Genomic DNA, 15,167 nt, shown 5'->3' with positions numbered 1-15,167 from the left:
AAACACAATGTAATCTTTACAGTTGATATCACAAGAATACAGCTACATGCATTACTTAATTGGTCCTTTGCAGTAAAAAAAGATGCAACTTTTGAAGTTTAAAAAAGGTAAGCAGGCTGTTTACCTTTCTAATTACAGTGTCATTATTATTTTTATTACAACAGAGGACCCCTTCAGCATACTCTACATCTATTGGGTGGATTTATGCACTTTTTCAGATTGGCTTGATGATGTCAGAACTTCCAAAATCTAGACAAAATATTAAAAAAAAAAGACTTCATGCAGTCCCAGAATATTTTATTTTCTGGAATCTTACCCACAGAAAGGACTTGGATGGAACAGAAGAGTACTCTAATTGTAATTTAAAAAAAAACGTAGCAATTGATGACTCTCAAAAGAAATAAGGACTTACTTTTGGACTTTCACCTATTTATTCATCTGAAATCACATCATTTTGTCAGCTATAAGACAGAATCACATAATGTAATGGCACCATACAAATAATAAATAGTAATTAAAAGGAGAGATTATGTTACCAAAAGAAAAGATATACACATCATTGTTTGTAAGTTTCTAGTACATAATGTGCTGTAATTATTACATTATTCCCAACTCAGCTTTCTTTCATGGGAAGACAAACTGTATTAAAAACATTGTATTTGCGGTCTATAACCGCAGGTTCATAAAGGACCTAACATCTTTCTGAAAGGAGTAACTCTATGAATGTATTAAATTTAATTCCACACTGGAAAAAAAAAACAGAACTACGCACAATTTTTAAATATGACTTCCAACGTGTTCAGGGTTGGATAAAAAATTTAAAAAACAAAGCTTGTATTTATTTACCAGACTACAAAACAGAGATGCCAAGTACTTCAGAAATTCTGAAATGGCAGGCACGTAATCACTACATTTAAAGATAATTGTACTATACTTACTGCTTCAGTTTACTGTGTGCAAACACATACTGTATTCATAATAGACTTAACCGTATGGTTCTTCTGTCGATACATGAACAAAAATTCACTCAGCATTTGGGAAGTGCAGACAGGAACTAGATTCTGTTTAGTCCAAACCTAGGATGTATTTTAGCTAGTCCATGTTAGTTTTAAATTTGCTATATTCTAACAGAATGCCAAATGTCATACTCAAGAAAAACCCACTATGAAATGATGGATTTTCACTGAATTGCTTTTGGATGCTGCCAAATCTGTTGTGAAAGTGCCATGTATAAAATAATACAATAACTGAAATTGTGCTTAGGCATCTGGCATAACATAGTGATTTACACAAGAAAGAATTATTTGGAAGAAAAAAAGTAAGTTCTGCAGAAATCCTACTCAGGTGCATTTTTTAAAAAATCCAGTAAAATCTTGAAATAATTGATCTTCACCCCCATTCAGAAGAATATTTAGACACATGTTTAATTAAAAACATATGAGTTAGACTGTCTACATTCATCAGAGCACTTGCAATATTTATAAGCACATACTTACGTGCTATTTGCATTATAGGATTCAAAAATAAACCCTATTCTGCAAGAAGCTGTGTGCTCTGTGCTACCACTAACCACATCCCTGCACAGGAGAGCACAGTTAGACAATGCAACAGCACAAGCCAGTGATCTAACAGATAGCTCACATTTGCTTTTCAGTGCATGACATATCTCTTTTCCTACTTACTCTACTTATGAATTTCTGCTTTTTTTTTTGGTGGGAATATCTATTTGCTTGCAGAAATTATTTACAGTTGTTGTTCAAATGTGAACTAAAAGCTGGTGCCTCACCAAGATGTTACTTTACATTAAGTCTTTTAAATAAGGGAAGGTGTGAACTATCAAGCGTGAGGGTCTGAAAGGTTTAGAATCAGATTTTGGTTTTTTTTGTTTGATTAGCCTTGCTAGGAACAAAACGATGTTCAAATAGTCACCTTTAAGTTACAAGTCTTCCTACCCAGCTTCCCATGCTTCTCTGAACCTAAAAAACAAACAAACAAACAAACAAACAAACATACATTTATTTAGTAGCTAAAAATCTCTCATAGTTTGGAGGATAAAATCAGGCAAGTGACGACAGACACTCCCCATATCTCCGCACTGAGAAACAGAGCTGAAAACTCACAGGGCTAGAACTATGATTAAAAAATCTTTTTTTTCACAATGTTTTGCATGTTTAATGGCCAAACACAAATACAGTAACTCCTGAAGTAATTCACTGCAAAGCTGTGGTAACTTCAGATTCTGCAGTGTAGTTTCTGCAATATAATAAACAAACATCCTGATGTAAGGATGTCTTAGCTTTTAAATTCCTTTTAAATGTATTTGAATTTTTCTGTATGCTCTTTTTTTGCTTGAGCTCTTCACAGAATTCATGAATGGTCTGAACCTGTTATTAAATTTGTAGCTGATTCTGTCTAGCCCTTTACAGAATTGGATACTTAATTCTCTACATATTTAAAATCATCCCCATAAATGTTTTTAAAATATTTAATATAATCAACTGAGCCCTTATGAGCCACCCAGCACTTCAGTTTTGGTGCAAAACTGAATGAATCTATTTTAATCCCCATAATCTCCACAGATTTATTTTGCAGTTTTACCTCATGATATAGCATGACCTCAGAACTGGTTAGGTTTTTCTTCTTCTTGTGTCGGTTTGTTGTTGTTTGGTTTTTCTTTTGTATTTTTTTTTTTTTTTTTTACATTTTTATCAAACTACAGCTCTAGCATTGAGACAATAAATATATAAACAAACACTGCTGGTCTCTAAAAGTGAAAACCATTCTTTGATTAGACAAAATCATGAAATCTGAAATACATCAAGGATAAAAGCTTGAAAAAAGCCAATATGGAAATTGTTAAATTGAACCAATGTAATGACATCTGAGCTTTTTACATGGATGTTCGGAATATTTTGGCTTCCTTTCATTCACAACTGTACCAGGCAAATTTCCATGAAGTGAATACTATGAAGCCTCCAAACCATTTACAAAGTATCTGAGTTGAGATTTAGCTTTTGTTTTGAAGCTCAGCCCAAGTATGTTGAAAGTTTCATCTAATATAGGAGCATTTTCAATTCGATCCAAACCAACAGAGTAAAAATATCAATGGACTACAGCTTGGATTTCTGATCAGTTTTCCAAGAAATCAGCAAGCTGTCAAATCAATCACCCAAACAACACCATCTTTGTTTTTTGCTCCTTGTAATACAATTTACACATAGACTGGAATCTTAAAAGTTTAAAATACTTTCTACTGTCTCTGTCTTTCATAGCTATTAGACTGAATTTGAGAGCTCTATTAGTTTAACATAATTTTCCTACTGGCTTCTTTATATAATGTATATTTGCAGATATACAATATTTCTTTTTTTTTTCCTTTTTTTTTTCTTTTTTTTTTCCCGGAATATCTATGCCAACGCAATGCTGTTGAATGAAACTACTTGCATGAAAAAGTGCACACAGTGTGAGGCATGAGACTATGGAAATGAAATGCCCTTTGGTCTGAGAAGACTGACACTGACCCAGATATAGCTCTTGATCACTTCCCATCCCACACAGCAATTTCTATTATAGCCATGTCAGGATCAACTTAACCCAGCCCAGCCAAACGTACAGATTACATCTGGGTCCTTCGAGTCATGCTACAAAAAAAGGTGCAACAATAAACAAGTCCATGTGCATTCTCACTCATAACTATGGGCAGAAGAACCCTTGAGATTCCTCACTTTGGCATTAAATAACAATTATAAAGGCTTTTATAATTACAGCAATACATGGTGGGACTTGAAATGCTAACAGTCCCAAGTAACTTGTCAATTGAAATAAGACTCATTCCTAGTCATAAATAAATAATTTCTTTCCTGGTCTCACTTCCACGCCAGGATCAATATCTCTTAACATCTTACTTATTTTATTACTGCTTTTGGTTTTCTGGGACTGATTGAAAGTTGCTCAGAGGAAATCTTTGGTTTTGCTTAAGTGTCCGTGACATTTAATCATGACTTTCCTTGCAGTTTAATTCCAACCAGTCAATCAGTTAATCCACTTCAATTGATTCTGTGCTCTCTGTTATTGGCTTGCACTCATTGGGCATCCTCTGGTGTCGACTCAGCTGGGTGGCTTGTGTGAAGCTCCTCTCACACCTCTCGCACCTGGTGAAGGCAAGAGAGAAAATTGAGACTAGGGAGCTGCTCCGGGAGGGGGTGATGGGCTTTGTCTCATCCTGCCTAATCAGAACAGACACTCAAAAGTGGCTTCAGATTTTACTGGCTCAAGACGTTTAATTGGTGGCTACTTCCAAAGCCTTGATGCCTATGACGGGACAAGGCCTGTCTGATTCAGAACAGAGGAATCTGTCAATAGACAGGGGGAAGGTGATTTCTCCAGAGAGGCCTGTCCTGCTGTAGCACTGATCACTGTCAGTTCAAATAGATAAAGAACAAAAAGAGATTTTTAGGAGTGAGCCATCAAAGAAGCAGCTTGTCTGCAGTTTTCTGCTCTGTAACCCCTAGGAGAAATTGATGACAAATAGAATTTCACCTTCTGCTAATTTAAAATCCACAATTGCCTACTGGAGGAAGAAAAATCACAAAGTAATAATTATTCAGTGCTAGAACAAGAGAAAATTCTTTGTTTATCTGATCTAACTATGCAGTGAGGTTTGTTTTAAATAGGCACATAGACTTAGTGGTTACTTAATTATCTGAAAACATCCACACTATTTGAGAAATCCATGGGGTGAGAAAGAACTCATAACAGTCACCAGTGTTTGCTTCACTATCTTTTATGCTATCTCTCTACCCCATCCTCTCTTTACAGAACTGTAATCTACAACAAAAAAAAACGTGTGAATGAATGAACAAAGCCATTGAATTGCAGAGGGGATAGCATGGGGGTTATTGCTAGCTTGAAATGAGTCCCCTATCCCCGCTCTGAAAGAGAATCTATTGTATATAATCTTCCAAATACTGCCCTCTTAATTTGCATTCTGAACACTGGATAGGGGTGTTCGATGAGTCACAAATACGGATGCAGCAGGTTCTTCTTGTATGGCGCTCACTCCAAAAGCCACCTTTGATTTAGTGGTGCTGTGTGATGTTTTATCTTCAAAGATTATCATAAAAGCATCACTACGATGAATTCTTCACCTTCAAAGGAGAAGTGAGGAAAACAAAGGGCTCAGCTAATTAATATTCATCTTTCTCTCTTCACTGATGTGAATGATAGAAAGTGAACTGCCACTGACCTAGATGCTTGCAAACAAAAAAGAGAAAAGGAAGATATTTACACATATGCATAATTGTGGAAAGTTCTTCACATTAGTAATTTTTAGTAAGAAAGTTCTGCTTCAGGGACATTTAGCACAGACATTACAAAGTCATTCATCCAAGCTACTGTACCAATCTAAAATGTCAACACTTTTAAGTTGTGTTTCTTTGATTGTCTTTCATGCAATATTTTTAGCAGCCTGTTCCACTGTTAAAAACTGCACTGTGATCTTGACAAATGTAAAATGTCAGCTTTAATGTATCAGACCTATCAGCTCAATGAAAATAATTCAGAAGTATTGATTACTTAATGATTTTTGGGGTATTCATTAATGTCTATGTGCAGATCATCCACTCTCCAGAGCTCCTGAAGTGCTGATGACACATTAGTGTACTGCTGATTGTTTATTAGAAAACTGATTAGTTACTGGATTAGCGTGTCAAAATATACTACCTTTCAATGCCTGACAAACTTGCAAATTATGGTATTATTTTTATATACATATATATATATATATATCTATCACAGAGGCATTAGAATCAATTTTAAGGCTGGGGGGTTAACTTAGTCTGTATGAGATATTGCCATCTACTTGAACTTGATAGTTTTCTTATTTTGATGTCTAGAAAGACAAGCACTTTGCTTGATGAGTAATAAGAGGCTTGGATCCTTACCTAACCCAGCTGTAAGTGGTACAGTTGCAGAATAACCTACAAAATCAGGTGTGGCAACACCTGACTTCTAAGTGCCTGGCCAAATAAATGAAATACACTATATCAGGATGCCTAGGTCCATATGTGACTCAGAGAAAGACTATAAGGTGATCAAAAGACAGAGTTACTCATTAAAACCGCTGGCCATGAAGCTGTGGCAGACCTCCTTCCCCTTTCTGGAGCACGCCTGAGAGGCTAGAGCTGGGCACTGCATTCACTCAGCACCTTGCATTGCTCTTGAAAGCACAGAGCAAGGCTTGCTGTATTTCTTTAAAATGCTAGTTCCCATCCTTCATCCACAAGCTGCTTCTGCCGTGAAGTGCTCTAACTTCCCTGCTACAGGCTGTTCTGGGACACTTTCATACAGACACAGGAAAGAAGGATGCTAAAGACAGACCATAAAAGAATAAATCTCTTTCTACATGGATCTGCCCTTTGGACAGGAAGGATGTAGGTGCCAAGCGTTGCTGCTGGTCAGGCTGTACTGTCTGCACTATACAGCCCTTGGGCAAAAGTCAGAACAAAGCCCTTGGCAAGGCACCTAGTTCCGCTGTCTTTCTCATGTGCCTGGGTAACCTTCAGATAATACCCAAGGTGCCCCTAGTATTTTCTAGGCACCTGCAAAGGGTGTGGATGGTGTTTTCAGGACTATAGCTTTGAATATATAAGTACCCGGCTCACGGGCAGGGACCTCTATTAGGCCCCTGACTCCTCTTTTCAGTGTGGTCCAGAGAAGTTGTTGCCAGATACAAACGGACAGGAAAGGTGAAGATAACAGTGTCATACCAGTCAGCATAACTATCTAAGTGTAGGTAGGAACAGAAGGAAAAGCAGGAATATTTTTTCCTTTGAATTATGATATACTCTTTCGCTCTGTCAACCATCCTTTCCCAGCCTGTCGTAGCAGAATAACCATTGCAATGACGTGTGCCTATGAGACTGGTGAGCGTGTGTGTGCATGTTTCTATACTACAAGCCACACATGTTTAATGTTGTGTTGGAAGGTTGAATAGTAGCCAAAACAGTCAGAAAGGAAAGAGTCCACCTCTCATGTGACCTCTCACAAAGTAACCACAGGGCTGAGCCCAAGCCTGGCTATTAGATATAAACCAAATTATTCGTTAAGCCTCAAGTGTAAATACAAGTATTAGCAATAATGATACCTATTAACTGAGAGATCACTTAATTTCCACTTAGGCCATCTGATGGCATTTGAAAGTAATTTAAACAGCCCCTGACACAATGTAGATCCAAAGAAGAAATTTAAAAGTTCTCACACAATTAGATGCCATCAGTGGAAACTGGATCCACGTTATCTTTTTTTTACAACATGCATATGCCTTCCTTTTAATTGGAAGGAGAAATGTTGTACTACAATATTCAACCTCATCAAACACAAGACTTCATTCTACCACAAGGTTTCCCTGTGTGATTTGCCTGGATGGGGGTGGTAAATAAAATGGTTCTTAAATTCACAAACAACATGAATATCAAGGGGTTCTGGATATTTCTAAGGTACTGGGTTTTCTGAGTTTGGTTAGATAGCCCTCATTGTCACTGGTTTGCTTGTTTGCTTCACAGTGCTTTCAAAACATTGACATTGAAGATCACAGACAGGGTTGGTTTAATTTCCAAGTTTATGTCAACCTCTGTGAAAGGCTGAAGAAAATGCTGAAGATCTATTTTAGGGAATAATATCTTCACTAGATATTTTCAAAATAAACATTTTAAGATTTCATTCAAGAATGACATTTAACACTATATTTTAAACTAATTTGAAATGGTTAAGAAAAAAAAACAAACAAAAAACAAACCAGGACAAAGCTGAGATATCACTGCAGGTACAAAATCTATATTCAACCTGAAAACAATGTACCCCAGTTTTGCATTTCAGTAAGAAACAATGAAAAAAAGCTGCGTTATCCCAGTCTGAAAGATTCTTTCCTCTAATTCTTTTTGTTTGACTCCCAAATACTAGATATTTGCATAACCCTGTTTCTGCAGGCAAGTCTCTTAACTATTCTTCAATCTTGCTGAAATGAAAGAGACTGGGCAGGGGGCAGAATTTAAGAAAATGGGGATAGCCAATAATTTTCCTTTTTCTCCTACCTTTCAATTTAGTTAAGAGACTTGCTCCCAGACTAGCAGCCATAGTGGAGACTTAAGTAAGATAAGAATACACAAAAACTTTACAGTGGCGAGGCCAACTTGATAGCTTGTGATGACATGAAATGAAATCCCTTCTAACTGGACCTGCAGTCCAGGCAACGAAGCTAAAGCTTTGACTACAGATAACCTCACTTAGCATTGTTATCTGTAACGAAAAGCAAATAGAAAAGTCTTCCACCATACATCCAAAATCACCTAGGACCTACAAAGAAAGCGACTTCTCACAGAAAAATCTTTTTAACCAATCACAGACTTCCTCTTAAATAATGATTAATTTGAAATATTTTAAGATACTGTTACCCTATGTTCACCATTTTTAAAACTGCATTCTGAAAATAATATGCATACAAACATACACTTAGTATTTGACATTGCCTTAGTCCATGCACACTGTAATTCGTCCAAATACCACTTACAAATGTAACTGCCTTACTGAATTAGAAATAGTGAGGTTCAAGTTAACTGTTCAGTTGACTGCCCATTTTCACCCATGAAATTGAACTTACTTAGTAATACCTTTTAAATTATGCCTGTTATATTTACAATAACTTAGCTAGAAATGAAGTAATTTAGCACTATTCATGCATGGTTGTTCTTGCTAATAGTAAAAATATTATTTAACAGAAGTATGTACATTACCACAAATAGACTTTTTTGAGGCACAGAAGCCCTATCTCAACGGACTTTTCAGTTTTGCACTTTTTTCTGCTAAGTGTACACTCAAAATCCCTTTGTAAAAAAACATTTAAGACCTAAATTTCATAATCAAGAGACAGAAATCTTGTTTGTCCCATTTATGGTTCTTGTTTACTAGAGTATGTTGAGGTTTTTTCCTAAGCTTACTTAATACCAGGTCTTGGACCCCTCCTTTTCAAAGGAGGATCTAAATGGTGATGAGATATCAAGATGAGCTGCAGCTATCTCTTTTTCCTCCAGCAGAGAGGGTGGATCGATTTCTGGATAAGTTTTCTGCCTCTCCTCTCTCTAATGCAAGCAGTCCTGCACGGGAGGCAAATCTGCCCTTTTGAACAGTTTGCAAGATCAGGGCGTATGTGTCCCCTTATCTGACTAGCAGGGATGGGAAGATCTGCAGCTCCAGCTTTACCTTCATATGAAACTGCCAGTCAGCTTACAGCAAATACTTCAAGTCTTCCAGAGAGAAACTCGTACTACTGTTTCTTGAGTTTAAGGAAGAACTAAATAAAAAACTTACAAAAATGAAATTATGCCATACATCATAAAGAAGCGTTACAAAGCATCCACATTTTTTGTTTCTCTGCCTTGCAGCTTTAAGAATGGGTAGATACATCCTGGAATACTTAAGTACTTCAGCATAATCAGGGCAAATCAAACAAACAAATCCCAAACCAGTGGTTAATTGTAGTACACACATTAAGCCCTTTCACAAATGAAATTGTGCTGCAGTCAAGACCATTTTGGAAAGAGGAAGAAAAATCACTAAACTGAAGGGGAAAAATAATGACTCTAAATGGAACAAAATAGCAGACCTATTGGAAACATGACAAAACCAGGATGTTAAGGAAAAAAATTAAGTGGAGTCAACAAGGTTACACATAAGTAACACCTTAACATTAAAAGAAATCTATTTTCCATTTTGACCCAGAAACCTCTTCCATTAATTACTAAAATCTATTTACATAGCAGATAGATAAAATCAATCTGATTGCTCACACTGTTTTTGGCTCACTTTCTATGGGCTCTGAGCACTCAACAGACTGGCTCTAGAGAAGTCAATGCTTAGATGCTCTGAGTTTCCATGTTTTTCTACCTACAACACTATCCTAGCCATGATTTCTGGTATGCAAGCCCTTCTGTACTGGATATGCACTATTTTGTTCCTGTCTCTGTCCCCTTGCCTCCAGCAGACATGTGTGGAGGCCATGCTTCCTTTCAACCATATATGGAGGCAAAGCATCTCTACTGGTATCTCTACCAAGCTTGTTATGAGGGGTTCTGACAGGCCCCATGGCGGAGCTCTCTTACATTAACCAGATCAAGAGCACAGTACGGCAAAAGTAGAAAAGAAAGACAAATGGAGAAAAGTAGACAGAGGACAGACAGTCCTTGGGGAACTGGGAGAGACACACACCTTCTTCCACACTTATTCCCATTCCTTCTAGGAACATCAGGCAGCTTCCAAAAGAAGTGATATCAATACATGACACATCATTTTGCTTCCAAAGTCAGATTGTTCCAGGTACAATATCCATAAAATTTGTGCCTGTCAGTTCAGCAAAGACACAGACACAAGTATGGAATATTTGTATTCTGTCTTATAGAACACCTCCTGTTAGGTAGGCAGTCTTGTACAACAGGAGGTAAAACTCAGCTGTAACAGCTGTGCTATGGCTGGAGGTGAGCATAGGGGGACAATTTCTGAGACTCAGGTGTGTGCTTGGCTTTAATTTCAGTAAACAGAAACTGCAGAAATAAGCAGAGTCTGTTTAATTAAAAACCACTTTGACCACGTGACTTTTTAATTTTTTTTATATTTTGGAAAGCCGAACACTATCAATTTATTATTATGATCTTACCAAACTTGCCACAAACCAGAGCTGCATTTTCTATGCAGTGACTCTGAGACTTAAAAAAAAATGCATATTTCTCCCTCATATTTAACCAGATCCAAATTATCTTTTATGTGAAGCTCCATCTACCTCAGCATATAGACATCAGAGAATCACATTAATGTTCTTACAGAACAGCTTGTCCAAGTCTTGAGTATATTTTCAGCTATGGTTCTCTGGCAGCATCTTGTCATTTAATTAAAACAATCAAGTTCTCATCAGAGGACAGAAAATTGCTCAGGTCTTGCAAGGCACCCAAAACAAAGCCTGGTTTAATTCTGATTTTAGCCACACCACTAACGTTTTTATCTGGTGGTCTGTCCTTGGCTTTCAAGGGAACCTCTGCCATGTGCTGGTATGGAGCGGTGATCAGCAGCGATGCATTCCCCTCTCTAATCTCAGCTGGCAAAGGCTGCTAGCTTCAAGTACTTACTTGAAGGGCTTTTCCCCAGTGTGTGTCCGGATGTGATTGTTGAGTGTTGTGGCACCAGCAAAGGCACGACCACAGTAGCCACATTTGAAAGGCCTGTCGCTGGAGTGTGTAACTACGTGGTTCCTCAGCTCTGAAGGTTGGGAGAAAGACTGGGAGCAGTGACCACACTGGTACGGCCTGCAATGGGAAAGAGAAACACCATGCCATCAGTGCTTTCTATTGACATGAGCAGGAAACCATATGGGCAGGAACATCTGGTCTTTCCAAGGAGAGCTGCAAGTGCACTTCTCTGCGGCTTTCTTGGGAGACACATACCCAATACTTCAAGACCTCTTTAGCAAATGTGAAATGCTTGTGCAGGAGAGTCTATGGGCATCACACCCCACAAAACATAATTCGGCAAGCTAGTGAGCCTGTACTACACATCACAGGCCTGCCTTATTTCTCCCAAACTCAACGTGATACTCCTCAGCCACAAAAATTCTTCACACATTGGAGCTATGAGACTCATGAAATCCTCTGTCTGTTTGGTGCCAGCTACAGTCTTACCTACAAATGCATGACTGATTTTTACACCTATATCCTAGTTGGATTCTGTGACTCTTCGCAATTAAATTCTTCATACTGCTTTGGAGGAATCTAGTTCTTTGAGATCATCTTTTTCAATGAGAGACTTTGGAAAAAATAATCACCATGCTACAATTACCTTTCTATTTTCTTACTGCTATTGAAAATGTTTGCATTTAATTAACACATTTCTCCCATCCAGACTGAAAATGCCTTTTTTGCGGTCTTGAAATGAAACCCAGAACTTAGGTTTTCAACACCACAGTTTGTTAAAAACAAATATAACAAACAAACAGAACTGACTGATATGTTACAAATTCAGAACCATAAGAGACTGTAAACACAGAAAGAGAAGGATATGATACAGCAAGGTGAGACAGGACTGCTGAAATTCAAATACCATTGCTAACTAAATGAAAATGTGAAGACACAATGTCTATATATTTCTGTTTGGTAGAAGTGATTTAATATCAACATCCCACAGGGTTTTTTTCCTTTTCACATTTGATTTAAGTTAGTGACAGGGTCCTACATGCTCATCAGACTTTTTATTAAGAAAATTAAGAATTTTTCTAGAGGGATATTAATGATTTTTACCCTGCACAACATTTTAAGACATAGGTTTTCTAGAACCAATGGCCAACACCAACTTAATCGCTCTCTCTTTAATAAATGTCTATGTTTAAATGGCTAGAAACCAAAACTAAAGGGAAGGAGACAATGGTGACCAAGCATGTACAATTCAATTAAGTGCAAAATAAAGTGAACTATCTCATTTGTCAAGTGAACTGCTTAATTGTGGCTACTTGCATCACTGAACACAAATACTATTATTTTACAGTGCTTCAGAGCATTGAACCCTGATTGTAGAATTTTTTAACTTGATTAATAGCTCAGTATTAGTCAATAACTCAATAGCTTACAATTTTAATTACTTACATTTGAAAATCTAACTGTTCTCCAACAAGTCTGAAAGAAATATATAGAAGCTGTGGAAAGGTTACTTAACCTAGATGATGTGGGCCTTTAAAAAATACATGAATATATGTAAAAATAATATTTTAAAAAAAAATAAGTGCTGAGTATCTGTTTCCCTTATTGGAAGAAAAGTAGTAGCATGCTTAGTATTCTCCTTTCTTGAAGTGGACGGTTAATTTGCACAGAAAATACTTAACAAATGTGACATGAAAATTCACGTGCTGGTAAAAAAAAGATGACTTGTGAATGCAGACTTATTTCTTTGGGTATTTTCAAATCAAACATTTTTAAGCAAAAAGAACATATTAAGATATTCTGTACCCAAGAAACATTGATTTTTTTAATAGTGAAAGGGACCATTAACATCTATTAGCCTCCGGTTATCTGTTTTTAACAGCTACCACAATAAATGATACAACACTACATAAAACCAATTAATCTTTTATTTTTTAACATCAAGGTGATTAATTTCATACAGTGAAAAGTCACACTGTAACTTGTCTGTAAATAGTCAAATTCCAAACCAGTTATAACTGAACACTGTGATGCTAAGTAAAATGTTTTACCCCCTATACTGGCTCAAAACAAATTTCTTGTTTACAAAGGGTGTTAATATATGTACTCAGAATATATTTCACTGGCTGATGTTCAAGTAAAAGAGCCTTGTAAAGAAATCACCCATAGTTAGGATCACTTTTTTCCATTCATCCATATCTTGGGAGAACAACTGTTAAAGAAGTTACCCTCCTCTTTGCAGGGAATGCATTTCTCCAGTCTATACACAGGCGATTCTGATTAATACTAAAATGGGCCGAATAAGTATTTTTTTCAAGCTAGATACATTGCACACATTAAACAAAGCTCATTTTAAACAGAAAGCCTATAAATGCATTGAAATACTATAACAATTTAAAAATGCTGAATCTAATTTGCACAATTGTAGATTCAAAGATGCCAAATTTTGACAACTTTCGGATACTACTATTTTTTTCAAGAGCAAAACCAGACATTCAGTAAGTATAAAAGTTACCATTTTGTTCTCTGGTAACCATTTTACAGTGCTAAGAATTTTTTCTTGGCAAAAAATAAAATCAATATGTTGTTTTTCAAAAAAATGAAAGTGGTGCAGAAGGACTGAACATGAGCAATGCTTGGTTCAGTGAGTACATTGACATGGGCAGAGCAGACCTGTCTCTGATGTAGCAGTTATGTCTTCTGCCATCACTTTGGTCTGCACTGGCACAATGAATTAAGATGGTGACCTCTTTATAGCAGACATTTACAGACAAAAGGAACAGGGACAGAGTAACAAAAACAGCGGTCTTCATAGGCTGTATTTTCAAAGATAAGCTGCTAGACTGAATGCAGTCCCAGCCCAGAAAAACTAATTTCCACTGGAATAACCGAGAACACATTGTACCTTCCTGAGCTTCAAGGTATCCATGTGAATAAAAGCATAGCTCTGTCACAGCCCAGATGTGTGTTGATGCTCCATAAAATTAATGTTCAAACAAAATGGTTGTCAATCACTTAATACGTGAAAGCCTACATAACTAAAATATTCCTCTGCAGATGTGCAGCCAGATTTGCAAGCATGAAAGCAATTGGTTTGATGATACTGGTATACCAGCGCCTCAAAGTACATGCTGACTATCTGAAGAAATATTTTTTCTACAAAAATTTGTTCCTCAGTTATCAGGCACCAGAAACAACATAGTTTGGAATGTCTTCATTATTTCGATTTCTACAAAGCGTCTTATCGGCCCCTCTAGATGTAAATCAAGACTGATTAGAATGTTCTTATATAGTTTTAAGTTACACTGGAGAACAGCTAAACTGATATATAGCAGTGTGCAGATGGGAATGATGTGATGACAGCCATCAAAAGCAGTTCTAATGTTTTTCACTAAACACCTAGCTACATATTTTTCTAGTTCTCTGTCTTCCTGTATGAGATTAATGAAAGGAAATCTACGACCTAGAAGCAAATTCTCCTGTTAGAAAAATTACACCATTGTCATTAACCCCATGCACCATCAATCATCTATCTAGGTTTACAACATGTAGAGTCCACCAGCTTTTTCTGGAGACCCTAATTGTACAGTCCCTGACTATACAATGGCCTACTATAGGAACACAGACCATTTAAATTCAGAAATTCAGAAAGGACTAACTGTAATGTACTAGTTTCCAGATTTTGTAGTTATTTAGATTTTGAGCTTTTCCAAGTTTTTCAAGTTACATTTTCAAAATGAAACCAGTCAATAATAGTTTTTTGCTCTGTAATTTAGACAATCTCTTGAATGATTTTGCTGTTTGGTGATGTCTTTTTCCTATCTTACAATTTTCTCATGTTTGCAGCTGATTTTTTCCAGGTGAAACTGCATCATGTATAGGACTAGTACAAAACCCAGGTGAGGTTTCCTTGTTGAACCTCACCAAAGCTTATGC

General features: G+C 36.8%; 1 protein-coding gene across 1 annotated transcript in view; it reads right to left on the bottom strand.

Annotated features, from left to right (window-relative positions):
* Window positions 1-4,036: 4,036 nt before the first annotated feature.
* Window positions 4,037-15,167, bottom strand: part of PRDM6 (PR/SET domain 6) — an 80,321-nt gene continuing 69,190 nt past the window's right edge. The window contains exons 6-7 of the mRNA XM_068423842.1: window positions 11,172-11,348; window positions 4,037-4,151 (exon numbers count right to left, since the gene is read on the bottom strand). Of these exons, the coding sequence (XP_068279943.1) occupies window positions 4,037-4,151; window positions 11,172-11,348 (292 nt within the window). The remainder of the gene's footprint in view (window positions 4,152-11,171; window positions 11,349-15,167) is intronic.

The sequence above is a fragment of the Nyctibius grandis genome, chromosome Z (genome assembly GCF_013368605.1).
Source record: "Nyctibius grandis isolate bNycGra1 chromosome Z, bNycGra1.pri, whole genome shotgun sequence".
Taxonomy (NCBI): domain Eukaryota; kingdom Metazoa; phylum Chordata; class Aves; order Nyctibiiformes; family Nyctibiidae; genus Nyctibius; species Nyctibius grandis.
Note: the sequence above shows the minus strand (reverse complement) of the source record. Positions and strands in the feature narration are given on the sequence as shown.